Genomic DNA, 27,956 nt, shown 5'->3' on the forward strand with positions numbered 1-27,956 from the left:
GAATCTAAGCATCTTCAGCTTGGACTCCTGTCTTTTTGTTAGTGCTTCATCTTCACTCTTTCCACTTTTGTTCTCTCACTTATCGCCACCACATTGTTCATTGCTTTGGATGTTTAACCCAGGTATTCAAAGTCATCTACTTTCTCTTTTTCTAATGCTTAAAGCTTCACTATTCACTTGCACCCAACTCTCACTAGATCATAATGTTGTATACAAACATCTTAATCCACCTTCCTCCACTCCTCCACACTTATTGCAAAATTCTCCCTCCTGTATATGGCAGTGGAAACCCACCCAGCACCTCCTCATCACTTGTGTTCTCTTCACTTCACTTCCATTGTCTCCATCTTTGTAGCCATGTGTCAGTCTATGAAACCAGTTGGTCTTCAATTCTCCTGTCTCTTTCTCTCACTGCTGATATCACAAACTCCCAACACTCACACAGACATTTATGCAAACTCAGAATATGCAGCTGTGCCCAAAAAGGTGACCAGAGCTACATTTCTCTGCAATTTTGAGAAGCAACATGTAACATAGTGGATAAATAATATAGAATCAGTGTGTGGGGTATGGAGCCCCGCAAGGGACATGGGAGAAAAAAAAATTAAGACGGACTTTTGCGGGATCTCGCAAAACAAACTCGGGATCTCGCAAAAGTTTTGTGAAAACGTCGTAGTACTTTTGCAAATATATGATGTCTTGTAAACCGAGCAGATATTTGATGTTTACACAGCTACATTCACGCCTCAAAATATCTTGAAAGTTTATTTTGTGACCCAGAAAGAGTAATATTGCAACTAAGTAGCTGCCGCCATTGTGGGAATTCAACTTTTGCGAGATCTCGCAAAAGTTCATCGTAATTCTTTTCTCCCATGTCCCTTGCGGGGCTCCGTAGTGGGGAAAGGTTTCAGAGAGCACGCAGAGGCATAAACACATTAAAGTGATAACAGTGTGGTCAGTGTGGTTCACAATGACCCTTTACCTGAACATATTTAACTGCAGCTTTCCCCTCTAACGTCTCCTGCATCTTTGACTTTGTCACAGTGTCCCTGTTTTAGTTATTTTAAAAGTTTCAAATATCATCAAGGCAACGTACCAGAGAGTGGGCAATTGGATTGTGATACAAGATGCCCTTTACTTCGGTGTGGACTACATTTAACAAATAAGTAACTTGTACAGTTAATGGACTGCTCTTCCATTTAAATGCTCTCAGCCAGCATACACACACACACACACACACACATATTATTACCTTCAGTTCTTGATTTGATGAAAGAACAATATGTTTGCAGTGTTGGGAGTAGCTGTGATTCTGATTACCGGCAGCTGATGCAGGGCAGTTTTCGAAAAGCAAATGAAGGACCTAATAAGTTAGGTTTTGAAATAAATGTTTGACAGGGAATTCTTGGATATGCTTAAATGAAAAGGCTGAATGCCATAAAAGTCAGCCACAACACAATTATTTGGCGTATTAAAACATCGGCATTTGTTCTACAAGCTCAAGTGTAAAAAGGAAGCAGGGAGATGAAAGCAAAGTAACTGACTGCACACAATCGTCTTTTTCCTGCAAGTACGATAAGGGTGGGAAGAAAGAAATAAAGAGAAATGTTTTTCACCAGGAATATAAACTTCTGAAAATGTCTTCTTTATTTTTTACAAAAAATGCCCCAAAACAAATTCATAATTACTGAATTTCCCAAAGGAACGCACCTGAGAGATTATTAAAGATTTATCTGATCTACTTCTTTGTTATTGGGCATGGGTCTGTTTATATTTGGGCCAAAGATAAGAAATGTGGGATAAATTACAAACTTTTGCATCTCTGGTTTACTAACTTGTAAAATGCTATAGGGTACAGAGCAGTGGTCTTTTGGGCTAACAACATGTTTATTGCTGTTCAATATTTCAAAAGCTATTGTGATGAAACACAGCTGTTATTGGAAAATGTAGAATAAAGTGACCCGTACTAATCTCTGGGTGCTGTAGTCCTAATGTATTATGCTGTGTTCTTGATATCCCATTAGTCGGCCCATTTCGCTGGCTGAGGTTCCTGATCTCATTGATCGGGGAGGACTGGATCTTCTTCTTCCTGTTGGGGATCCTCATGGGCCTAGCCAGCTGGGCAATGGAACTGGGCATCAACATGCTCCTAAAAGGTGACAGAGAGACTGGGTTGGTTTTGTTTGTTTGTTTTTAAGAATGCAGCATCACTACACACTAACATAATAACACATTTTGGGAAGGAAGGAGGTAAGTAATATCCAGAGATGGGCAGTAACGCGTTATTTGTAACGTATTACTGTAATCCAATTACTTTTTTCAAATAATGAGTAAAGTAAGGGATTACTATTGCAAAAACGGTAATTAGGTTACCGTTATTTTCCCGTAGAAACGCTGCGTTACTGCGTTACTAAAACCGTGATTTTTTTGCGAGAATGTCTCATGACAGTGACGTAAGCGAGTGCGACGTTCGTGACAACAGCTGTGTGCAGATCAACAGTGGATAATATATCGAGTATGAGCGTGCAGCGTTTAAAGCGTGGAAGTACTGACCTTACTTTGAGTTTGATTCCATAAAAAGTGACAAAAACATTAGTGTCCGTTGTGCGTGGGAAGAAAACTTCTTTTTACAGCGAAAAAAACCCCTTAACTTCCAAGCAAACACCGAGTAGCTACGACGTAATGGGAAACTCACAGAGAAACTCGCGGATTCTTCCACTGACCGCTGCGGCACACCTGCACCAGGGTAAACCTCCGCCTGCCCCACTCCTGCTTTACAGGTGAAAATAGAGCAACAGGACTGCTGAGTCTTTGACTTTATTTATTTTCTGCTGTGTTTTACTTGCATCTATTTGAAAGACTGAGTGTAAACACAACATTTAAAAAAATTATGTGCTGGAATGTGCAGAAAATAGGTTTAAATGTTAAACAAAATTCTTCCAGTCAGTGAATGTTGCATATAATTTAATTTTTGCTTCATGCATAAAGTTAAAAGGTTAAAACTAATAAAACAAGTTTTAAAAAGAGACTTTTCCATTTGATTACATTTTGTATGATGGATTATGCAGAAAAAGTAGAATTGGGCTGAAAGATCTATCACTTTATCACCTCTTCAGGTTGTAAATCGTGTTTTTAGAAAGTAACTAAGTAACTAAGTAATGAATTACTTTTAAAAATAATCAGTAAAGTAATGGGATTAGTTTTTGGGGGAAGTAATCAGTAATTAGTTACTGATTACTTTTTTCAAGTAACTTGACCAACACTGGTAATATCTAACAACTACAGGAAACTGATGGTGAGAGGAAAAGATGAGTTGATAGGATGGAGGTAGTGGTGAAGGGTGAGGTAAAAGGAATGGAAAAGGGCTGAATTTATTTGAAGTCTTTCACATTCTAGTTCACATCAAATAGACATGTATCACATGTATGCAAATGTATACAAATCTATTCAGAATTTTAAAATCGGACAGTGAAAACACAAAATAAATTAAGAAAAATATACAATGGAATTAGACACTGGAGCAAACCATTAGATGTGGCACATATTGGAAAGGTTTTAGATTTACTTCTTAGTGATGGAGACCAATCTTAAACCAAGTTGACATAAAAAAAAAATTTGGAATTTGACAAATGCCTGGCAGGAAACTTTGTGTCCAAGTAGATGCATTGGGAAAAAAGCTCTGTGATAGGGCAAAGCCAGACTGGGTAAGCATTTGAGAGAAACTAGAAACCACAAATAAATGGTAAAAAGCTTTGTTCTTATATAGCTTTAGCACTCATAGCACCTTAAACAACATGTTTCACACACGCTTCTTTTCCTACACGTAAGTTCTTTCTATCTATGTGTAACACTCACACTCAGACAAATGCATCAAAGGAGCAATTTGGGGTTCAGTATCACATTCCTCTAGTATTACAATTCCTTACCATCCAATGCCATGGCAGAGCAGCTTGACTCCACCTCCAGTGTACCTGGCTTGGCCTTCAATCTGGTTTCCTGCACACATAATGTAACGACCTTCATTTTCCCCATCACATCAGCCAAATCTTCTCTCAATTTTTTTGACATATACATTTCTGCATTTCCTTTTTTCTCTCTGTACATCAGAGCACACATTGGAGGGGCATAGTCGATCAAAATGCAGAAACTCAGCAGTCCAAGGGGGGGCTTTGTCTGAGCCCCCCAATTTTGTTGGGCAGATGTATGTTATGATACGTGGGGCGATTGTGGCTCAAGAGTTGGGTGTTCGTCTTGTAATCGGAAGGTTGCCGGTTCGGACAGTCTTGGTCGTTGTGTCCTTGGGCAAGACACTTCACCTACCGCCTACTGGTGTTGGCCAGAGGAGCCGATGGCGCGACATGGCAGCCTCGCTTCTGTCAGTCTGCCCCAGGGTAGCTGTGGCTACAGCTGTAGCTGCCAGTGTGTGAATGTGAGAGTGAATGAATAGTGGAGTTGTAAAGTGCTTTGAGGTTTCTTGAAAAGCGCTACATAAATGCAATCCATTATTATTATACCTAGACTACCCAACCATACAAAATCTATGTCGATGTACATGTAGATGCAGTTCTACATAAATATGTAAACAAAGGAGGCAAAAGCGAGGCTGCAGGGCAGGCCCACTAGCACAGCTAAAGAAAAAAACACTGTTTCCTGTCCACATTAGATTCATAGCCAACAAAATTGACTGAAATACAGACTATAGTTCGGCTGTAAAATCTAGTATGGTAATCTATATTAAGTAAACTGAACTCAATTTTTCTCACGGTGTTATTAGAACTCAGTTTAAGAAAGTTACCAGTGTGTTTTATTCAAAAAAGCAGATCAAGCTCAGTAACTCTTTGTTGTGTGTTAAAGGTTGTCCAAGGGATAAAAACTAGAAGGTACAGTGGACAGGAATGAAAGAGGTATTTAAAAGTGTAAAAAGGGAAAAAAAAAGTTTGATGTAAAGAAGTAAGTAAGTAATGAGAGCAAAGGGGACCAGGGAGGAGAGAGGTGGATAAGGGAAAAATAAGTAAGCAAACTGTGCAAACCAGAAAGTTGAAATTAGACACCTGAACCTTTGAAATTCATCAGAAATGTCAAATCTCACAGGTTGAGAAATTCAAACACAATTCTCCGGCTGCATGTTTTATACTTTCAGAAAGGGAAACTAACCTCGACCTGTCAGTTCCAGTTTTGTTGTATAGGTCTGTAACTGCACTGTAAATCTGTGAGGATGGTTTTACACATTGGGCCTGGTTTGTGTGTCCACAGGACAGAAGTGGGTATATGGCAGACTGGACAGTAATGGGTTCCTGCAGTACCTGGGCTGGGTCGGCTACTCTGTTGCTCTCATCGTGTTTTCTGCCGGCTTCACCCAGATTGTCTCCCCACAGGCTGCTGGTATGTAAACAGATGTGGCAAAAGTACACACTTTCTTTACTTATGCAGAAGCACAGACACCAAAATGTAAAAAAAAAATACTCAAGTACTGAAAAAAGTTCATTTCTCAAGTAAAAGTGAAAGAGTACTTGATCTCAAATGTACTCAAAGGAAGAAAGTAAAAGTATCTCTTTGAAGGATAATTCTACTAACCATTTTTGTACAAGGTAACTGAACCTTGTGCTATATTAATATACTGATGAAACAATACTACTATATAAGAATACAAATACTATTCAAAGCTAAATTCTACTTCCATTGACTGTGGTTAGTTTGATATGTAAGAAATAAAAAAATAATTTTCAGTTGGCCACATGGTGGCGGGTAACTTTGCCTCCACACCTGCACAACGAAATAAGAAAATTCAGTGGTTAAAGTGGGATTCAACAGGTGGAGGCACACTGGGATCTATGTAGTGTCTCGGCATATGAAAAGGAATCACAATTGTCAATAATTTCTAATGTAAGCTTCAGATTTGATTAGTGTACAGCTGAACTGCTGCTTCTTGTGGATGTACACAATTGAATTCAACAGGATCTTGGCTCATGTCCTTCCCCTACACTGACACTGTACTGCTTCCACTATTTTTATACAAGACATATGGTTTGGTATAAAGTTGGATTTCAGTGACTTTAAGCATCATCGTCTTAAATTCAAATTCATCTCTGCTATACTTGATGTAACCTAAATCTAGCTAAAAGACTAGCTAGCAACTCATTGTGCGACAAACTGCACACATACATTTTTTATTCAAGTAAAAATCTCATTGAGATTCATTTTCAAGAGACACCTGGCATCATGTGTGATGTCTAGTACTTTTTCCATTAAAATAACATCTGTAATTCTTGTCCATTGTTGTTCATTGTAACGTAAACAATAATCTTTTGGGGTCTAACAGAAAGTTTTGACATTCAGCCAGCTGTAAGAGTCCGTTGTTGTCCCCTACAGGTTCAGGGATTTCAGAAATGAAGACCATTCTACGAGGAGTATTACTGAAAGAATATCTCACCTTCAGGACCTTCGTGGCTAAAGTCATCAGTCTCGCTTTTGCCTTGGGTAGTGGTATGCCCCTTGGCAAAGAGGTAAAATAGATGCATACACACAAATCAGCTGCACACTCTTTAAATGTCTTCATGTACTGTTGTATGTTGCTGTGGGTAGGCGTCCATTTTCTGTGTCTGTCTGCAGTCACCATCCAAACCATCAAATTGGGAATAATTACTCGGTAGTTTGAAGGATCTAACATTCTAAGAGCTACATGTCTTTATCAGTGAGTTTTCGAGGGGCAAAATCCCATTTATTTATGATTTTCAACAAAATTGAAGCTGGCCCCAGGGAGGCGTCACTTGCCCCTCCCTTCCTTCCCTCCCCATCTCCAGCTGCCTCCCTCTTCCCGCTCCACCACAATCACCCACACATGCAGGGCCTTGGGGTAAAGGTGTGTCACCACGGTGCAGGGGAGGCATCCCCCCCCTCTGTCCCCTTCTGGCTGCCTGTGCCTCAATTTTATCTCACAACTTAGACATTCACATTACTCACACTCTCATAACACATACATATAGGATCTTGGGGGTGGGCATGCTACACGGACTCCAAAAGACCATCAGGGTGTACACCTCACCCCTGGCGTCGTTGCCCACCTCTCAATTTTAAATACACGTAGACACTGAGGGCTATCAGGAGGGGCTATGCGCTTACCTGCTGCTCTCTGGCAGGTAGCTCCATGCCCTCCTGGGTTTTAAAGGCACCTTAGAACACACATGCATCAACACTACATATGAGCGGGTGGAGGGAGGTTTGGAGTCTTCTCTCACCCCCGTTCTCTGCGACCTGCTGGAGCGGGGGGGCTAGGAGGAGGAGTTGGCCGTCCGACTGGGGTCTGGAGTGTGGGGCCTCCCTGCTGCTACGGAGTCGGGGCGGTCTGCTTCTCCCCACCGCAGGGAAAAGGGTAACACCACCTGGGTCTGGGTGCAGTTCCCCCCTCCAGGGGCAAGGGTACCTAGACCCGGTTCATAGAGTACGCTTGGGGAGTGTGATCGTGTGTACAGCGTCTCTTTATGTCTGTCTCCACGTTGGTTGAGTGCGCTCCATATGCACCATAAGTGCATATGAGAGCATGAGGGTGGGAATGGATGTTTGTGTCTGTGTGTGCCTGTATGTCTGTGTCTATATGTCAGGTTGGGTATCAGACGCCACCTCTCTGGGGACATCTCAGGCCCTCCAAGGTATGGAGGCCTATCTCCCCCCACCACTCCCCCTGCCAGTGGCAGACACCCTCAGACGTCGGTGCGTTGGTGGTTCTTTGTGTCTGGGGGTGGGCGTCCAGGTACACACTGGCTCACTCCTTGGTGGCTGCTTATCGGGGCCTGGAGCCTGGGGCTCACTCGGGCTCCTTCGGGGGTGGGGTGCCCTCGGCCTCTCGGCCTGGGGCTCGGTCACTCAGGCACAGCTGGCTGCCGGCGGAGCTCACGGGCGCGTCACTGCAACCCCCCCTGGCTTCTGCTCCGCGGCTGCTGAGTGAGCCCTCATCTGGGACTCTCCTCAGCTCTTTCTGGGACAGTGGCGCGGCTGCCCCTCTGTTGGTCTTCCTTGGTCTCTTGTGTTCTGGGGGCCTCTGGATGTCTGGAGTTTTGATCTCCTCCATACCTGCTTCATGCCCTGGAGGACGGGGCTGTGGCCCCCCCACACCCTCTAGCAGATCATTACATGAAGTAACCTTTTAATACAAGCGTGTCCATGCTCACAGGTGTACACACGGGTGCTCACGAACACAAACTACACCCTTTTTAGCTCCTACCTCAAAGCACACTGTGCGCTGTCGATCTTATGTGCTGCACAATAATGTTTAACATTTAGTATTTACTGTCATATTCACATAGATCATCGTGATGTTGTTTATTGTATTGCTCTCGTTTTCTTCTGCTTGTTTTCTTTTTCTTTCTCAACAGGTGATCCAGGTGATTGATTATATGTATTTTTTTTGTCTGTTTATTTAGTTGGTTTTTGTTTTTTTGCCTTTTATCCCCGTCCCTCTTCTCCGCTGTTTTTCCCCCTCTTCCTTTCTCCCTTTTCTTTTCCTCATTCAAGTCTGTCCCGTATCTAGCAAGTGAAAAAAAAAATTATAAAATAAACCATAAAAGGTGAATCAAATAGACCATTACGGCAAGGCTGGGATGGTCTATTTGGTAAAGTAAATCCGTTGGGCATCTTTCTTCGCCTTTAGACAATAATTCTGATGCAAAAGAGCCAAACGGGACAGGCGCAAAGAAAAAAAAAAATTTAAGTTTTGATCCACATTCTACTGTTGCTGACTTGCACGGTTTCAGTGAGTCACAGCATTAAGACACCACCACGAAGAGACAGCCCTTTTAATATGGAATGACAGCTTTAAGATATCCAAATAAAGAGTAAAGATCCCTCAGAAGACGGGCTTACACTCGGACCACATCTGGTCCTCAGAAACCCACACAGAGCAAATCAAAGCAAAGTGCTGGAACACCATTGTGCTTATATGAAATTTCTTTTATTTAAATTTGATTTTCACCTGAGATCACTTCTCATATTCTGCAACTGGCATAAAAACCACAACATGTGTATGTGTAACTGTTGACAGACCGTCAAACAGCAGCTAGAGAACCTGTTTTATGCCTTTATTTTTTCCTTCTGTCAGGCTCCCTTTGTACACATCGCCAGTTTGTGTGGCGCTCTCCTCTGCAAGTTGCCTGTGTTTCGAGGAATCTATGAGGTGAGTCTTACATCTTTTTCTTTCTCATGTTTTATTGAATTCATCCACTGTTGATTTTATTTTTTTTAACGCTTTGCAAATGTCCTACACATATTTTTGCCTATAAAATACCAACAGTCATATTTCTATTCAGGCACTAGTGAACTGTCTCAGAGATGTACAATTATGGTTGGAGAGAAACTTATGGAGAGAAATTATTTTATTTGGGCATCCCAACCCATTTGACGGGTATGACAGTGCTTGGTGTGACTTTTGACTGTGCTTTAAAATTTAATAAACAGATCAGCTCTGTTGTTAAGACAAGTTTCTTTCAACTGAGTCTCCTCAGCAGGGTGAAGGCCTGCCTCCAACCACACGGCTTAGAGACAGTAATTCAGACTTTCATTTGCTCTCATCTCGATGATTGTAATTCTTTACATGCTGGCTCTGCTCAATCTTTACCTCGTCACCTCCAAGTCGATCAAAAAGCAGAAGCTCGCTTTTTCACGGGAAAGAAGCAGTGTGATCATATTGCAGCTATGCTGGCCTCCGTACACTGGCTTTAGTGACTGTTTCTATTTAAAGAATACTTTGTGTAACCTTTTGTTGTTTAAAAATATGGTATGTAAATATACTTTGACTTGACTTGATTCATCGGTCAGTGTACACAGTGGCTAAATACAAAAGCATTTCATATCTATTTCATATTGTGCGCACAATATGAAAGAATACAAGCAGAAGTGTCGCTTCCAAAGTCGTGATGAATTTCTGATGATGATTGAGGAAACATAGTCTGTGTATAAGCTGAAAACTGATTCAGAAGCAATCTATGGTTTGGTGAAGATTTTAGCTATACTTTGCATGCTCTTTGAAGAATAAATGAATCTACCAGTGTTGATCAGCTCCAATGCCTTCTTTGGAACACCACTAGATTCTGACAAATTTGGTAAAACCACAATGACAAAACTGACTAAACACAGGAGAAAACACAAACACAGACTAGACCTGAGAGAAATAGGAGGACAAGAAAAAGTTGATAACTAACAATATCAAAATGAAAACATAACCTAGCAAAAGTATATCCAGACTAAAAACAAGAGCAATTTCAAAATAGCTGGGAGAAAAGCCAGGATCATGACAAACAGATGTGCCAAAAAAGCTTCATTGTGTGGGGGTAAGAAAGTATAACATACTATGGCTATAAACTTGTGTGCATCAGTTTCATGTTTTATACTTGGACTATGTTACACTCCATTGTCCCTTTTAAATAAAGAATTATTATTAGTATTATCATATTTTACAATTTTATTTTTCGAACCTTTTTACCTTCAAAGCGAAAGAAGATACAATTTCATACAGTATATCTCTGAGCAGAGAATTATTCATAATAAACACTGAAAATGGTCTTCCACCTTCTTACGGTTACATTGTAATTGTAGCTAATTTAATGTAGTCTAATCTATTCAATATTGCCTAAATGGTGAGTAGGTTATTTATTTCTGTATTCCACATCTATTTATTCTAAAGCTGAAATGTAATCACTTCCGTGTGATTTCAGAATGAGTCCAGGTACAGAGAGATGCTAGCAGCAGCCTGTGCTGTGGGAGTAGGCTGCGTTCTTGCTGCGCCCGTAGGAGGTGAGGTTCATCAAATGTGACGTGGTAACACTCCGAAGTAAGCTAAATCTGCAAACACTGTTAAGGCTTTAAGTTGAGCAGTGTAATATATAACATGTAATATGATAAGCTTTATGTTGCTGAAATCTGTGGAGCAGTTTCAGTAATGTTTCACAAGCTATCTTGTAATTGAGGGTTTCTTTTTTCACGCCTATATATCAGTGCCAATTTCTTCAAGTTCAAGATTTTTTTGAGCCTCTCTTGTTAAGTCATGTATATATATACAGCTCGCCGTGAGCAAATCTATCCAAGATGAGCTGGAAGTAAATGACACTGAGATCTGAGTGAAGATGCTGGCTAGCAAATTCAACAGACAAAAGAAAATATTGTTCTCCGGCATTACACAAGTGCAAGACGGGTTTTTGAAAAGTCAGTGTAAGTTTCTGAATATTTTAAAAGTCAGTTCCAATGCTCATGCCTTGCGTTGTTTGTGTGTTTCAGGTGTGCTCTTCAGTATTGAAGTAACATTCACATTCTTTGCTGTGAGGAGCTATTGGAGAGGGTTTTTTTCTGTCACCATCGCTGCCTTCTTTTTCAGGGTATTGGCTGTGTGGTACGAGGAAGAAGGTATGACTGTGTGGCCAGATGTTTTTACCAGGTGTTTTAAGGAATTCACAATGTCACACCTTTTAATACTTAATAAAAAGCATTGATCATTAAATGAAACCTTACTGCTTTCATAGATACAACAGCGCTAATTTATGTTGAATGAAATTGCAGGCTGTTTGCAGTTATGAATTCAGGAAAATGTGGACTCAAAGCTTGTTGGGACTTATGAATTCCTAATTTGACAGATGTAGCCTCTTTAAAAAATGTCAATTTAAAAAGTAAATCACCAGACCCTGAACACAGAACGCATAAACAAATGAAGATGTGTCTCCACGTTACTAATACATGTAGCTGTGATTTGTATATTGATGGTATATTTAAGAGACAAGTCAAAATAAACGCAGCAAAATGAATCACAGTGGAGCTGCAAGTTTCAGTTTCTAGTTCTTTCCAGTTCTTCCCCCATTATTTGTGTAGTATGATCAAACATGGCTAGGTTTTGAGGTTTGCTCAGTACTTTCTCAATAAACTTCAGCAGGATCATTTTTTATGCATTCACCTAACAAATGATAGATTACCTAATTTGTTTTTGGGACAAGACATACACCACATGCCTGTTGCATCAGAAAGGACATCCATTTTAAAAATCTTCATCAAGCATGGAGAGCTGCTCACTATGCTCAGCCTGAAACTAGCTTTACTCTCCATTTTCCATCAGTTATTCAACATCTGTAATACTTAATGTTATTGCTAAAGTTTGGATACTTGCACCTCGAAGTTTTGATGACTATTCAGTGATACACTAGCTTGTCCTCTTGCTTTTGCTTTCTCTTGCACCAGAGACCGTCACAGCCCTTTTTAGAACCCATTTCCAGGTAGACTTTCCCTTTGACCTCAAGGAGATGCCTGCCTTCGCTTTGCTTGGGTAAGTTTCCATCTCTATATTTGAAATGCTAAAATTTGCTTTAAAAATAGTAAAATTGAAAAATACCCACTAGTTCCAACTCATCAGCTAAGCATCAGGAAAAAGATGTGCATACGAAATACTTTTTGTTGACTGAGTTTTTTAGCAGTCATTTAAAAGCCATTTGTTCTGACAGATATTCCAACATATTATGATTGCCGCATATATTCTGATATTATTAAGGAGCACTACTTAAGTAGGTTTGATTCAGTTTTATTTATGTATTCACAACAACAGTCACCTCAAAGTGCTTTATATTATGAGGTAGAGACCCTACATTAACAGAGAGAAAACCCCAGCAATCAGATGACCTGCTGCGAGCAAGTGCTTGGCAAGAGTGGGAAGAAAAAACGTCCTTTTAACAGGAAGAAACCTCCTGAAGAACAAGTCTCAGAGAGGGGCAGCCATTTCCTGCTGACTCTTTGGGGTTGAGGGGAGAGCGTAAAGTGATGTTGAAGTGACATCTTTTATAAGTAAATTTGGACTGAAGGCTTTGTTTTGTAATGCCAGGCTTTGACCTTTTTTCATGTCTATTATACTTTATGTCACAGTTTGGCATGGCAAACCGTGGGGGGTGTGGGGAAGGAGGACCCAGGCGCGGTGCTCTATGTACAAGCAGTGCGTTTATTTACAGTGATGGAACTGATACACAACAATAACACATCCCCGTGTGCTCCCGACTTCCACTCCGTGTCTTCTCCCAGTGTTTGTGCTCATGTGTCTGCTCCCTCGTGCCAGTGCACTCTGTGACTGCTGCCCTCTCATCCAGCAATCTGTCCTGGGAAAATAGAGGCAGTAGTTAGCACCCTCAGTTCACTTGGTAAGCTCACACTCACAAACAGACCAGCTGAAGAACTGACGGGAAGTCTCACGAAATGATCCCATGTCGGTGGGAGCTCCAAGACTCTCTTAAGTAGCTCCCCTGACGAGGCCTGATCAGCAGCAGGTGTGTGGCTTCGGGTGTGGCTAGTCCGCCAGCAGGGCCACACCCACCAGGCCTGAAGGCGCCCGCAGAAACACATACACACACATACAAGCAGGGATAACGAGGGACGGCAATACAAAATATATATTATAATATTAGTCCATAACTGCTCAGGGATCCTGGGTCGCTCAGACCCAGGATCCCTGACACTTTATATTTATACGTTTAGTGTGACATCAGTAAGACCTCAGTATACGGGCTATTTATAGTCCAAATGTGGTTCCTGTGGATCTTTTCAACTCAAAACTAAGACTAATTTTAGACGTTTAATATTTCTGCATGCATAGGCTCTGTAGTCACATGTTTACAGAGGCATGTTTTCTGTAGGGAAACAGTTATGTGCTGAATGCAGAGTGATCAGCATACAGTGATACAGCATACAGGGAGGGGCTACTTGCCATGTCCAATGTCTCCACCGCAGGGAAAAGGTGTTACGGTCATTGGGGGGACTCAAACGCAGGACTACTTGCTCAAAGGAAGAACAGAGGGTTTTATTCACAAACACCAGGTGAAGTGTGTGACAGTGACTAAGTGCTATATACAAGCGTGCAGGGATTAGGGCTCCAGGGAATCCACAGTGAAAAGCAGGGGATCACTATCACTCCTCTTCAGTCTCTCTTGGCGTCTCACCAGTCATCCATTCTTCTCTCGCACCAGAAACTCTGGACCGTGACAAAAGGGTAACATCTCCTGGGTCTAGGTGCGGATTCCCCTTCTAGGGGCGAGGGTACCTTGTATAGAGGCTGTTTGTGGAGTGTGATTGTGTGACAGTGTCCATTTGTCTTTACGTTGGGTGAGTGCTGAGTAATTGTATATGTGTGCATGAGGGTGGGAATGCAAGTTTGTGTCTGTGTGTGCCTGTTCGTCTGTGTCTATATGTCAGGTCGGGTCTTAGACTCCGCCCCTCTGGCAACACCTCAGACTCTCCAAGGTATGGGGGCACACTCCCGGCCTGGCGCCCGTGGCTCGGTCAGGCTCCAACCGGGGGTGGGGGGCTCAGTCCACTCTGGCACAGCTGGCTGCCGGTGGATCCCGCGGGCAGGCCACTGCAGCCCCCTCTGGCCTCTGCTCCGTGGCTGCTGAGTGACCCCTCGTCTGAGGCTCTCCTCAGCTCTTCCCAGGAGGCTGGCACAGATGTCCCTCCTCAGCTCCTCCTTGGGCTCCCACACTCGGGGGCCTCTGGATGTCTGGGGCCTGGATCTCCTCCATGCCTGTTTCATGCCCTGGGGGCGGGGCTATGGCTCCCTACACTCCCTAGCAGATCGTTACATGGAGAAACTTTTTGAATACAACCGTGCTGATCCACACAGGTGTGCACAGACACAAACTACATCTTTCTTGGCTGCTACCTCACAGCACATTGTGAGCTGTCTGTCTTGACTGCTGCACAAAAAACATTGAAAATTCAGTATTTACTGTTATTTACGCTTAGCTAGGTTAAGTGCTAAGTGGGTTGCAGTAGTGTTGTGTTTAATATGTTGCTCTCTTTTTGCTTGTTTCTCTTTTTTCATTTTTTCTCTCTCAATCGGTGATCCGGGTGATTTTTTTTAAAGTGTCCTCTCTCCCTGTCCTATTCCCCGGTCATGTCTGTCCCGTCTGTAATAACTTAATAAAATACAATAAAATAAAATAATAATAACAAATGTTGTTGAAATGGACCAATACAGCAAGGCTGTGATGATCCACTTGGTAAAGTAAATCCGTTTGGTATCTTTCTTGGCCTTCACACAAATATTCTGACAGCTAAAGAAACAAACAGGGCAGGAAAGAAAAAGGAAGGAAGAAAGTGTGCAGCTGCGTGGTGGATTAGGAGCAGAAACATCCCCAGCTTCTTACAGCCAGTTTACAAATGTGCACATCGACAAAGACTGTCAATCAGATAGTCAAGGTTATATATACACTTGCAAACTTCTTGTACTTTCTGTCACAACTTCTCTCAGTCCTGCTTCCATCACAAACATACTCGCTTCCTATTACACAGTTCTTCACAATAAAACACGATAACAACCTTACTAAATTAAAAATGAACCACACATAAAGCAAATGCACTTTTAAATGTATTAAACACATTGTACTCCTTTGGCAATAATTACAGATTCTTTCTAAATACTTTAACCATTACTGTTTTACATTTTAACATGGATTTCAATGTGGTTAATATTTATTTATAACATTTTTAACCAGTTACAAAAAAATCAGTTGATTCCCAAACCATAAAGTAATGCTTACCTGTGCCCAGGAAGCACTGTTGCTGTCTGAAGCTCAGTAAGGCCAAACACAGTCAAGTCAGGAACTTGTGCATAAAACGTGAAGTGTTTTGCACAAAGATAAAACTTTTAGATATTTTGTTTTACATTTCAGTTCATAAGTGCACAGTCTGATTTACAGGTACAAAATATTTATGACCTGAATTTGAACCCATATGAAGAAAAAAAAAATCACACAACGTATTAGTTTTTCCAAAAATATATAAACTGAATTTTAAAAACTTACATTTTCTAATAGACACTTTTCAAATTGTGAATTGTGTATAATACACATGAAAATGAAATACAATTATTAGCAAATCTCAAATCAATATTTTATTCACAATATAACATTGAAAGTTATCAAATGTTATATGTATATATGTTAATATTTCATGAAACATATTTCTTTTTTGGGTGGTTGGTTTTTGGGTGTCACTGTATGGGTAAACTGTTGTGAGGCATGACTCATGGGTGGGTATTACGCAGTACATGTGGGTGCACTCACCTGTTCACCTCGCCTGGTGTTTGATGAGGAAAAGGATAGGGTGAGCATGGGGTGAAACCTTCTGTTGACTTCAGTTTGATTCAGTGGGTTGATGTCGCAATTTGGTGTGATAATTGGTGCAGCATTCTGTTGGTTTGTAGTTTGGTATGTTTGTGCAGTCTGTGCATTTGTGTGTTTTGTATCCCATGTACTGATTCATGGTTTGGACAGTGTAATGGTTAAATTAATAGAACAAACTCAGAATGGCATTTGATGTGTTTATTGGTGTGTTGTTTAGCCATTGGTTATGGAGTAGCTAAGCAATAGCTTATGTTGAAGTTGATAGCAGCTATAATTCTCAATTCTCGTGGTTGGAAAAACAAGTGATTAGTTTAGATTAAGAATTAAAAGATCTCATCCAGGCAGTTTCTCTGATGTGAAGATGGGCAGAGGTTCTGCAAAACCGCAGAACAAGATTTAGTCCCTCAATATAAAAATCATATTTCTTAATGTCTTCAAGGCATTAACTTCTTTCTCTTTTTCTGCAGTATTATCAGTGGTTTTGGTGGGGCTTTGTTTGTCTACCTAAACCGACGGATTGCCCTGTTCATCAAGAAACAGAAGCTCTTCAACACATTCCTCATGAAAAAGTAAGTTGGGATTTTTTTAATATGAGGCAGTGAATGCAAAGCATTGTTGCAAATTTATGACAAGCATGTTAACTTGTCAGGAAAACTGATGTAGCCCATCTGCTTCAGTCTGCAGGTCAACATGTTGTGCATTCAGACATGTTTTTCTGTAGACCTTTCTCTTTTTCATACCATTCTCTTTGAACCCCACAGATGTTTGTGTGGTTTAGTTCTATTACGTCAGCAGTTTCTGAAACACTCAGACCATTCCAGTCAAAAATTTTCAAGGAATTAAAAAAATAAATAAATTCAGTATTCATTTACCGTAATTGTCGGGCTATAAGCCGCTACTTTTTGCACAAGCTTTGAACCCTGCGGCTTTTAGTCAGGTGCGGCTTTTAGTCAGGTGCGGCTTTTCTATGGATTGTCCATGATTTTTGTGATATCGTAAGATGATTTGTTTTGTTTGTTCCGCTGTTGTACGGCACTACATTGCCTGGCGGAAGGATCGGGGTTCAAGAGTGGTATGTTGGTCACATGTCCGTCCGCCAGGCAACGTAGTGCTGTACGAAGTAGCGCGAAAAACAAACTTCAAAGTAGCGCTACGCGTTCAGCGGGAGGCGTGGATACTAATGTGCCACAAACAGGACTTTAATATCACCAACCATTCCCATGTTATTACGCTGTATCCATATAAATGGCTCACCCTGTACTTTTCAACTTCTTCTGTGTAAATGTCAGCTTTCAATAGTTCTGCACTTTTGTTTTCAGGTGAAAAATTCTGTATTTTCCAGCTCATTTAACATTTTTAACTTAACATTCAGCTATCAGCATCCACACTTCCATTTGATAAGAAAATGCATTTTATAGTTTCACTTGTAATTTACTCTTAATTTAACCACGTAACTCTAGAAGCCTGCACAGCACAGTCAGACATAATAAAAGGGACCCAACGTTGAAGCATAGGCTGAGACTTTAGGAAAGCATTTCCTGAAGCCTCCTAATGTTAGCCCACTTTACCCATTCCAAAACTAGTGTTAATGTGTGTTCACCGGGCTATATCCAGGTTTCATCATCATCATCATCATCGTTTATTTGTATAGCACTTTAAGAACACACCAGGCAGACCAAAGTGCTGAACAACACAGATCAAAACAACTACCAAATTAAAAATACCATAAAATCATTACATTAAAATAAATAAGAAGGTGTCAGTTTCCTACAGAGTTAAAAGCCAGGGAATAAAAATAGGTTTTCAATCTGGACTTAAAGACCTGCACTGATGACGCTTGTCTAATTTGGAGGGGAAGGTTATTCCAGAGCATCGGAGCCGCAATTGAAAAGGCACGGTCTCCTCTGCATTTCAGCCGCGACTTAGGGACCGACAGCAGCAGCTGCTCAGCTGAACGGAGCGAGCGGGGAGGAACATGTGGCTTCAGCAAATCAGATAAATAGACAGGAGCCAGACCATTTAAAGATTTAAAAACCAATAAAAGGACTTTAAAACGAACCCTAAATTCAATGGGAAGCCAATGCAAGGAAGCCAGAACCAGAGTGATGTGATCGAATTTCCTACTACCGGTTAAAAATCGCGCCGCCGCATTTTGCACTAACTGCAGGCGTGACAAGGTGTCCGACCCGACCCCTATTAAAAGGGAATTACAATAGTCCAGATGTGAGGTGATAAAAGCATGAATAAGAGTTTCCAAACTGGGTTTGGAAAGGAAAGGCTTAACCTTCGACAGGCGTCTGAGGTGATAAAAAGCTGATTTTACCACCCCATTTACATGACCTTCAAAAGTAAGCGCAGAATCAAGTTTAACACCAAGATTAGTGATTGAACTTTTCAGATGAGAGGTCAAATCACCAAAATCAACATCTGGAGAATCAGTAGAATGATGCGGGCCATATAAAATTACTTCCGTTTTGCGACCATTAAAATTCAAAAAATTATTTGCCATCCATAATTTAATATCGCTAAGACAGTCAAGCAGTGATTGACATGGGGAGGTATCCAAATGACTTAAAGGTAAGTAAAGCTGACAGTCACCGGCATACAAATGAAATTACACTCCGTGTTTACGAAAAATCGCACCAAGGGGGAGTAAATACAGCGAGAAAAATAATGGCCCAAGGATAGATCCCTGGGGCACACCCCAAAGCAGAGGGGCCACAGAGGAAGCGGCCAGTCCCAGCTTGACACAAAAACTCCTTTCGGAAAGATATGATTTTATCCATGACAATGCCAGATCACAAATTCCCACACAGTGATGTAAGCGGGAGATCAGCAGGTCATGGTCCACTGTGTCAAATGCAGCTGTCATATCCAATAACACAAGCACAGCATATTTACCACGATCAGTAGCAACAAGAATGTCATTCATAACTTCATACATCTGGCTATTGATTTCAAGAAGTTCAAGAATATGGAGTTAGTCCTCCTCCTCCTTCATTATTCCACTCACTTTGTATAATGTACCAGTACCACTGGCAGCAAAACTACTGTACAGAGCCCCTCTGATGACATGGTCCAAAAAATAAATATCTTGTGGCCACAAAATACTACTTCGTGGGCACGAAATGGGTATAACATGCCCACGAAATACTTATTTGTGGCCACGAAACACGTGACTGATAACCGTGATCCTTCCCAGGCCCTTGCAGTTGGTTGACAATAAAATCTATCCCGGCGTCCAGGTCGTACTTACGTCTGTAAAGCAACTGGGCTCGCAGTATCCTGTTTAAATGTCTCTCCGTAATAATGGTTCCTTGCATTGCCAGGCTTTTCAAAATGCATTTGTAGCTCATCCCCAGCCTAAAATAAAACCCAATCATACTGTCTCTGTCCACAGTGCATAGGTTTAGCCTACTCTTATGCTTATGTCTCTACGCAGCTGTCCAGGAATTGTATCAATATGATGTGCGCACGTTATCTATTTCGTTGCCACAAATGCGTAATTCGTTGCCACGTTATACCCAATTCATGCCCACAAATTAGCATTTTGTGCGCACGTTATGCCTATAATACTACTACTAAATACCTATAATACTACTTCGTGCCCTCGAAATAGTATTGCGTGGCCACAAATAAGTATTTCGCGGGCACGTTATACTATTTCGAGGGCACAAAGTAGTATTTTGTGGCCACAATTTATTTACTTTTTGGACCATGTCATCAGAGGGGCTCCGTACAAAACAGACCCAGGGCATGTTTGACAGTTGGTGCAGTTCACATTAACTCCTTCAAACATACCGCTCGTCATTATAGCCAGCCAGTTCAATGTTTGGTCATCAGAAATTAATACTTTTCTCCATAAGGCTTTTGGCTTGTCCATGTGGTCAAGCTATAGATTTCAGTTAAGCTACCAAGAGTCTAGTCGAAGTTCAACTGTTAAAACACATTCGACCAAATATTAATAGGGGCATATGTATATTTGTGTCTCTGCATACTTTCGATCCTATGTGTACTAGAGAAAACCCCAAACACATTCAAACCTGTGCACAAAATTCCAGTTTCTTATATTCATTTAAAAGGAATAAATGACAAATCATAGATTGACAGAATGATATGGTAAAGCTCTAAACTCCACATGCATAAATACATTGAGCTGCTGACATGTGATTGGATAATTTGAGATTTGCCTTAAAAATAATTTTCATAGGTATACCTAACAAGGTGGCCTGTAAGTGTATTATTTTAAGTTAAACAAACTTGAGTAAATAAAGGAAAAAATGTACCTATAAAAATAAATATAATATAGTGATTGGCTTTACGTTGCTTTTTCACCGATGCGTAAATAACTATGGTTTTCTCAGTAACTGTTAGACATGCATTATTCCCTGTTTATTGTTTTATGTTATTGTTTTAAAGCATTTTATTGTTTTACCCTTGCTTACTTGTTCTTTCTGTTATATATCTATGTTCTTAGATGTCTTGTGTATCCAGTGATGGTCTCTTTCCTCATTTCGTCACTATTGTTTCCTTCTGGTTTTGGACAATTTATGGCTGGAGAGGTAGGTTCACAAAGCCCATGAACCATATATTATTTTTATTACATATACTCATCATTCTACAGTTATTACAGTAGACATCAAAGAATTTTTTTTAAAAATATGCAGGGTTTTTTTCTCTTTATTCTAATTAAGCTAATTTTGAAATGTATCTAAAGATGGTTTACATATCATACATGTTGTATGGTTTGAAAACAGTCTTTATCCATCTTAAATCATTTAATTATTGATATACCAAATTATTGATATATCAATAAGACTTAAAATTCAGCCGGTTCTTGTTAAATTGAAGTCATTCATTGTATAATAAAATACATCATCAACTAACTCAAAAAAATGAAAAATTTTTCTGTGGATTACACATCATGGAAATGCTAATGTTAAATAAAAGGATAATATTGAAACCATTAGAAATTATCTTCTAGGGTTTCAAGCCAAACACTGAATTTTGAATGAAATATGTCTGTGAAGGTTCTCAGTCATCCAGTTCCTCGTAGTCAAAGGAGCTTGGAAAGAAAAGCGTGTGGACTTCTTTAAGTTGCTTGAAGACGTTTCACCTCTCATCCGAGAAGCTTCTTCAGTTCTAAGGTCAAATGGTGGAGAGTCCCAGATTTAAACCCTGTGGGAGTTTCCCCCCCAAAGAGGGACAAAAGGACCCCCTGATGATCCTCTAATCACCTGAGCCAAGGTGTGAAAGCGGGTGTGGGTCCCAATCAGCCAGAGTTTCGGGTGAGCTCATTGTGAAACCTGGCCCCACCCTATCATGTGATGTCCTGAGGTCAGATGGCCCAGGATGTGAGTGGGCGTTAAGGCGTCTGGGAAGGGATCTCAAAACTGGATTATAGATGGCAGACAGTTGGTGTCGTAAATCACCGCCTCTGTTCAAACATGGTCGCTCACAGTGGACATAGATGGCTTCTTTCACTCCTCTTTCAAACCATCTGTCCTCTCTGTCCAAAATGTAAACGTTGGCATCCCCGAAAGAGTGACCTTTGACCTTTAGATGCAGATGGACAGCTGAGTCTTGTCCTGTGGAGGTGGCTCTTCTATGTTGTGCCATGCGCTTGTGAAGTGGCTGTTTGGTCTCTCCGATGTAGAGGTCTGGGCATTCCTCTACATGGACACCAACTATCTGTCATGTGTTTCTGTTTCTATTATCTGTGAAAGAGCTCCGACTCAGTCACAGTCGTAGTAATTGTATTTTTTTTTATTTGTTTAATTTTCCAATTTTTCCAGCTGACACAGAACGAGGCTTTGGTCACATTACTGGACAACCGCACATGGACTAAAGACGGCATCGCTGAAGAGTTTGACTACATTGGAAACGCACGAGTCTGGATGCACCCACAAGTCACCGTCTTCGGCACACTGGCCCTTTTCACCATAATGAGAGTAAGGTGAAAATATATGTACAAAGCTGTAGGTTTGATTTATGCTAGTAAATGTGTCTGTCTGCAAGTTTTCATAATGTATAAAATGAATTTGTCATTCTATGTAAAGTATGTTAAATTCATACACAATTCCTGACAGGATTTATTATACATACACGGGGTGCTATCCCCCCTTTTTAATCCAGAGGTCCACATTTATTTACATGTGAATGTGTTATTAATGTCTTTTTAAAAGCTTTCCCATGTCAATATTATTTGCTGGAAAGAAAATATCTCCCTCTGCTGGTGCTGCAGCTTACTGCGAGTGCAACTAGTGCATGCATGTCCATTTCATGCTTTGGAGAGGCAAAGTGTGAAATGGAAACAGTGGACCACTGTATGTATTACACGCTTTGCTTTGATACCAGGTTGGTCTGAAAGCTGCGTGTGCAGCACACATGCATTTAAAGAACACTGACGGTAGGACATGATTTTCTATCATGGTGTAGGAGTGTCAGGTGCACACTGATATTGGCTCTGTCACACCGATCTTGCTAGTGAGCTGATGTCAATGTTAAATGTATAAGCTGCATTCTTGTCTTTGAATAAGAAACTTTGAATGATTATTTTATGGTTAATGGTTCCAAACATCTTAACATAAGAAGATGATCCGGCTAGGCTATCATTTTGACTCTAAAGGGGTCGGCAACCCTGGGCATGCGTGCCACAGCTGGCACGCAAAGGGTTAAATGATGGCACGGCACACAGTGAATTAATCTGAGAAGGTGCATTAAAAATAATAATCTATGGACGGGCCACTGGTGCACATCACTAATTATCTTACATTAGTTGTGCCACTTCCACATTCCAACACTTCAAACGTTCAAGAGCTGTCTGCTCAGCGCAGCATCAGCACCACGAATTCACAATGCATTTTTTGGGCTTTCAGGTGTCTGGACCAATGTTTTCTTTTCTGATTAAACCAGAAAGCTTTAATGGGCAGCTGGATTTGTCTCGTGCATTTTCACCTGCTGGACATCACTACCTGACAAGTGTAACTGTCTTCAGAGCATTGCACAGGCCTTATTGACAGTGTTTGGCTCCACATATCTGTGTGAGCAGACTTTCTATCACACAAATAATGTTCTCAGCACCTCCCGTAGCCGTCTGACTGCCGGACACTTGGAGACCTGTGTCTCTGAGTGGGAGACCATAGACCACAATAACATGTATTAACAAACATGCCTTAGTATTTTTCCTTATCACTTTTGTGAGTAGACCATAAATAGCATTTGTATTTTCTGTTGTACAGTTCCTTTGCTGTTATAGAGTTCTTGTTTTGGATAAAAAGTGTTTTTTTTATTTGCTTTTTGTTTAAAACAGCTGATCTGCACTTTGCCAACATCTGCGAACAAATATAGTTCTTTAAAATTATTCTATATAGCGTGGAACTGTTGAGCATGATTGCTAATGCAATGGTTGATATGGCACATTGACTTCTGAGGAAACGTTCTGATAATGAGTAGCATTATCAGAACGGTTGCCGACCCGTGATTTAGACCAAGGCTATTCAACTGAAATTTAAGGATGTCTGGTCAGAGAAAACTTCCTCAGTCAATTTACTATGCAAGCTACAATGCATGTGACCAATTTGTGCATCTTCTGTGTGCACACACTGGCTACAATAAGCCTATAGAAAAGAGCTGTGCAAATTAAAATAACCCTACAGTAAATCTAAAAAACTTTGAGCAGAGTAAAACAGAAATCGCGCATTGAAACCAAATAGGTCAAGGTCTGTATAAAGTAGCATCTGGGTTTAGACTGCGGTCTGCCTTGTGGTGAGCTGGAATCTAGAAACACACCAGATAATACCATGCAGCTCCTGGAATGTCACCCTATTCTTTCTGTTGATGTCTTCTTCTTCTTTTAGTTCTGGATGTGTGCCTTGGCCATCACCATGCCAGTGCCCTATGGAGCCTTCATGCCAGTACTTGTCATTGGTAAGATGTGTGTTTTTCTGTGAAGAAGAACAGATGAAACACATTTGAAGGGGTTAACACAAGGCTCAGGGGTGAACAGTCATTTGCCATGACTGTGAGGGGAGAGAAACAGGATAAAAGGCACAGTTGAAGACAGCCAGAGATTAATAAATAAAAATTGTAGTTGTATATATACACACAGAATGAAAAGAAATGGGAAAAAGGAAAGACTCCCCCAGCAGGCTAGACCTAAGGCAGCATAACTAAGGAAGGATTCAGGGTCACCAGCCCTAACGATATGCTTTGGCAAAAAGGAAAGTTTGAAGCCTAATCTTGAAAGTAGAGATGACTAACTGAATGCTTATCAGGGAGTTTTTAGGACATCCAGATAATAACGACTGACAGCATTCCAGCCTAGAAGTAACACATCCATGAATTTGTTTTTCAACATCACTCAGACAAAATATTTGTGTAGTATGTTTAAAAAGTGCATAAAGGCAGACCTATATTTTGTTTAACATGTGCATTGAGTCAGATTCCTCACTGTGTTACTGGAAGTTCAAGTAATGTCATGCATGCCTAGCTGTGAGTAATCACCAGTGGACAAAATAAGTATTCTTGAAGGGTTTAGCTAGTGGTTGTGTGAAGTTGCTTGCTTGCTGTCATTATGCAAAAATGGTAACAGAGAGGTTTTTACGTAAAGCCACTACTTCAGAAAACACTGTGAATGATTTGGTTACTAGCAGATTGCTGGGGTTGACAGTAGTTTGCAGTAATGATAGTCAAGAAGAAATTGACTTGCCTACAAACATTTGCCAACTACCCATCGAGGAGCACTGAAACTGTAGAGTGGTAAGAAACCTCAAAACAGAGACCTTCAATACTCCTTCAACAGGCATCTCCGAGAACGTTAGAGCACTTGTGCAAATATGTGATGTCTTGATAAATCGAGCAGATATTTGAAGTTTACACAGCACCATTCTCGCATGAAAATATCTTAAAAGTTTATTTTGTGACCCAGACAGAGTAATCTTTCAAACTCTGCCACTCTGTGTTCCTCCGCCACTGCCTCGTTTGAGTTTTGGGCGAAATGGATTCTGGGATATTGCATTTCGTCATTTCAAGCTGATGGGCAAGCTATAGGCAACCGTGTCTTGGCTGGCCTCACCCTGGGGACCAGCATGGGTACTGGAGCAGACTGAATGGCAATCCCACCCGAGTAGGTGCGGGTGCAGGAGTAGGCTGGGTTACCGCTGCCCTCACATTGGAAGACAGGACAAGCACTGGCAACAGCTGGGCGTCAGCTGTCCCCGCCTGAATAACAGAAATGGGTGCAAGAATGTTTTTGAGCTGAGATTATTTCAATGATTTTGGTGTTTGTGAAGCTGACAGCAAAGTAAGTGAAATTATTGTCTCAGAATTGGACAATGTTCAAGGTGACGTTTAGGTCTTTGAGTCAGCAGAATATATCACTGGGTTTTCTGTTCATCAGCCCGGTGACACTTAACTCACTGTTTCCAGTCCTGTAGAGACTGAGTTCTTGGTTCCCCAGTCAGCCTTTTCCAAGACTAAAATCTGTGAACTCCTTCATTTTCCAGAGTTCTCCAGTGGACCACATTGGAGTCTTTGCAAGGTTCATTTTGGCCCCTGAGCCAAAGTTTGAAAACCCTATTTTAGATTACTGTAGTGACTGATTCAATAATGATTTCAAAACTCAATACTTATTTTGTTTTAGATAAGTTTTATATTTTGACTTAGCAATTTATTTTTTGTCAGGCTGATGGTGCTCAAGCCACAGCGATTTCAGTTTTCTGTGCACATGTTTGAAAATTCTTGCAAGTCTAAGAACTGCTGATTTTGATAAACAGCCACATACTGATTGTGAATCTCTATCTCCTTCCACATTTCAGGGGCTGGCTTGGGGCGTCTGGTTGGAGAATGCATGGCATACTGGTTCCCGGAAGGCATTCATGCAGGTCATGCTATCTATCCCATAGTGCCAGGAGGCTACGCTGTGGTGGGTAAGTTAGCGACTCTCTCCTGACTACATTCTACTTAAAATGACAAATACTTTCTTTGGTACAAAGTAAATAAAATAACATTCTTAACGTTTTGGAGACCCTTGTAGCTAACAAAGAACCCTATGCACACACCTCGGGAGTTTCGTGAATGTTTCAGACACTTTTGCTTTCCAGTGGAGACACTGTAGTGGCGCATGATCTGAACAGAGGATAAAAGAGTCGCCCAGGAGGTAGTAATGAAGAAGGTCAACCAACCACTGTATTGCCAGATACTGCTCGTCCACAGAGCTGTATCTACCTTCACGCTCAGACAGCTTCTGGCTTATATAAATGACCAGACAGTCAAGCCCCCTCACCTGCTAGGACAAAGCTGCCCCAACTTGGAAGGCCTTAAACAGGCAGGGGTCTCAAACTCAAATGAGCCGCGGGCCACTTCTGGCACCGTCATCTCATTGGAGGGCCACTTAAGTGTCCAAGCAGTACAAAAAAAACAAAAACACCCACTAATAATTCCTAAAATGTAGTGTGTTGTTTGTTTTATTTAATTCCAAATATTGTGTAACAAGACAAAATTGCAAACATGAAAACAATTTTTTTCTCACTCTTAACTATCTGAATCCTTTCAGTTTCATTTGTCATATGCAAGTTAGCACAGGGTCAGCATTGCAATGAAATGTATTTGACGAGTAGAAGACAGTCACCCAGCAGTATAGCACAGTATAGTACAGTAGTTTCAAATAAACAGCTCTTTCTGGCCAGACACGTGGCAGCACTTTTGCTATTTTGTTTGTATTTAACAAAATAAAAATGCAGGCATAAGCGTACACATTAGTTTTGAACTACAAGTGAAAATTGTTTTCCTTCCAAATAAATCTCTCACTGAACTAACACAGCCCTCAACATGTTTGCACTCTCTTGTTACCTCGGCCAGGCCAGTAACTAGCTTTACTTTGCTAGCGAGAGAAAGAAGCGTTGAAAGGCTGCTCCAGCAGAACTTTATTGTTTCGGAGGAAAACACGAACACAGTGTACAGTCGAGTCTTAATAGCTTACTGGGCTCGTCAGGCTCTCTTTTTGGCTGCAGTGGTTATTTTTATATTTACATGCTTCCATCTCCCAAGCACCACCTCACCTCCTCTCTGGTCGTGCAACATGGGCAGGATACGATGGCTGTCGTTTTCTATATCTGAAGGTTGCCTGCAGATAGATACTGTACCTCTGTCCAACTGTACACTTCTTTGGGTTGGCTAAGAGCCCCACCTGCCTCAGGTGCTCCAGGACCATGAACTTCCATTGCATATGCTCCGCCGAAAACTGATCTGGTCTGTAGCTGTCCAAATGGAAATATTGGCTTCAGGCCCACTCCAACGTTCGAGCGGGGAGCTAGGGCTGGGCGATATGACCCAAAATTCATATCTCAATATTTTTTAGCTAGATGGCGATATAAGATATATATCTCGATTTTTTTTTTTAAAGTTTTAAGTTTTAAGTTAAGAACAAAAAGAGTTCTAGTCACACTGTGTCCCAGATGTCACACGGGCACTTTTATTTACATACAGCGTAGATGTACATGAAGAAATTACTCAAAAATAAATTATCAGCATTTATTAAATAATCATGGTCCATAAATAAAAGAAAACAATGTTGTTTTTGTGCATAACAAAAAGCTCTACAATTGTGCAGTCAAAATGTAAACTAATAGACGCTGAGCATAATAACAAAGAGACAGATTTCACAGCTGCACCACGTCTCTGAGCAGGTGCCATTTGTGGTCCTTATACGCACACAGTATGGTAATATTACGTTGAAGCACAGTACGTATCACTCCGCGAGGCTCCTCCACGGTAGCCGTAATGCTCCGACAATCCAAGCGCTTGGATCAAGCGCTGCAGCTC

The 27,956-nt window shown here is 41.0% G+C and overlaps 1 protein-coding gene across 3 annotated transcripts in view; it reads left to right on the top strand.

The window, feature by feature from the left end:
• LOC120718027 (chloride channel protein 2-like) overlaps positions 1-27,956 on the top strand; it is a 53,181-nt gene that overhangs the window by 10,462 nt on the left and 14,763 nt on the right. For 2 of the 3 annotated variants that reach the window (XM_040006335.1, XM_040006334.1), the window contains 12 exons: positions 2,025-2,156; positions 5,254-5,382; positions 6,370-6,503; positions 9,092-9,166; positions 10,704-10,782; positions 11,263-11,388; positions 12,211-12,295; positions 16,601-16,702; positions 20,611-20,695; positions 21,929-22,084; positions 23,993-24,062; positions 25,952-26,062. In XM_040006335.1, coding sequence (XP_039862269.1) covers positions 2,025-2,156; positions 5,254-5,382; positions 6,370-6,503; positions 9,092-9,166; positions 10,704-10,782; positions 11,263-11,388; positions 12,211-12,295; positions 16,601-16,702; positions 20,611-20,695; positions 21,929-22,084; positions 23,993-24,062; positions 25,952-26,062 — 1,284 coding nt within the window. The remainder of the gene's footprint in view (positions 1-2,024; positions 2,157-5,253; positions 5,383-6,369; positions 6,504-9,091; positions 9,167-10,703; positions 10,783-11,262; positions 11,389-12,210; positions 12,296-16,600; positions 16,703-20,610; positions 20,696-21,928; positions 22,085-23,992; positions 24,063-25,951; positions 26,063-27,956) is intronic. The other variant, XM_040006336.1, reaches the window with a different exon arrangement.

This window comes from Simochromis diagramma, unplaced genomic scaffold, assembly GCF_900408965.1.
Source record: "Simochromis diagramma unplaced genomic scaffold, fSimDia1.1 OVJJ01000024.1, whole genome shotgun sequence".
Taxonomy (NCBI): Eukaryota; Metazoa; Chordata; class Actinopteri; order Cichliformes; family Cichlidae; genus Simochromis; species Simochromis diagramma.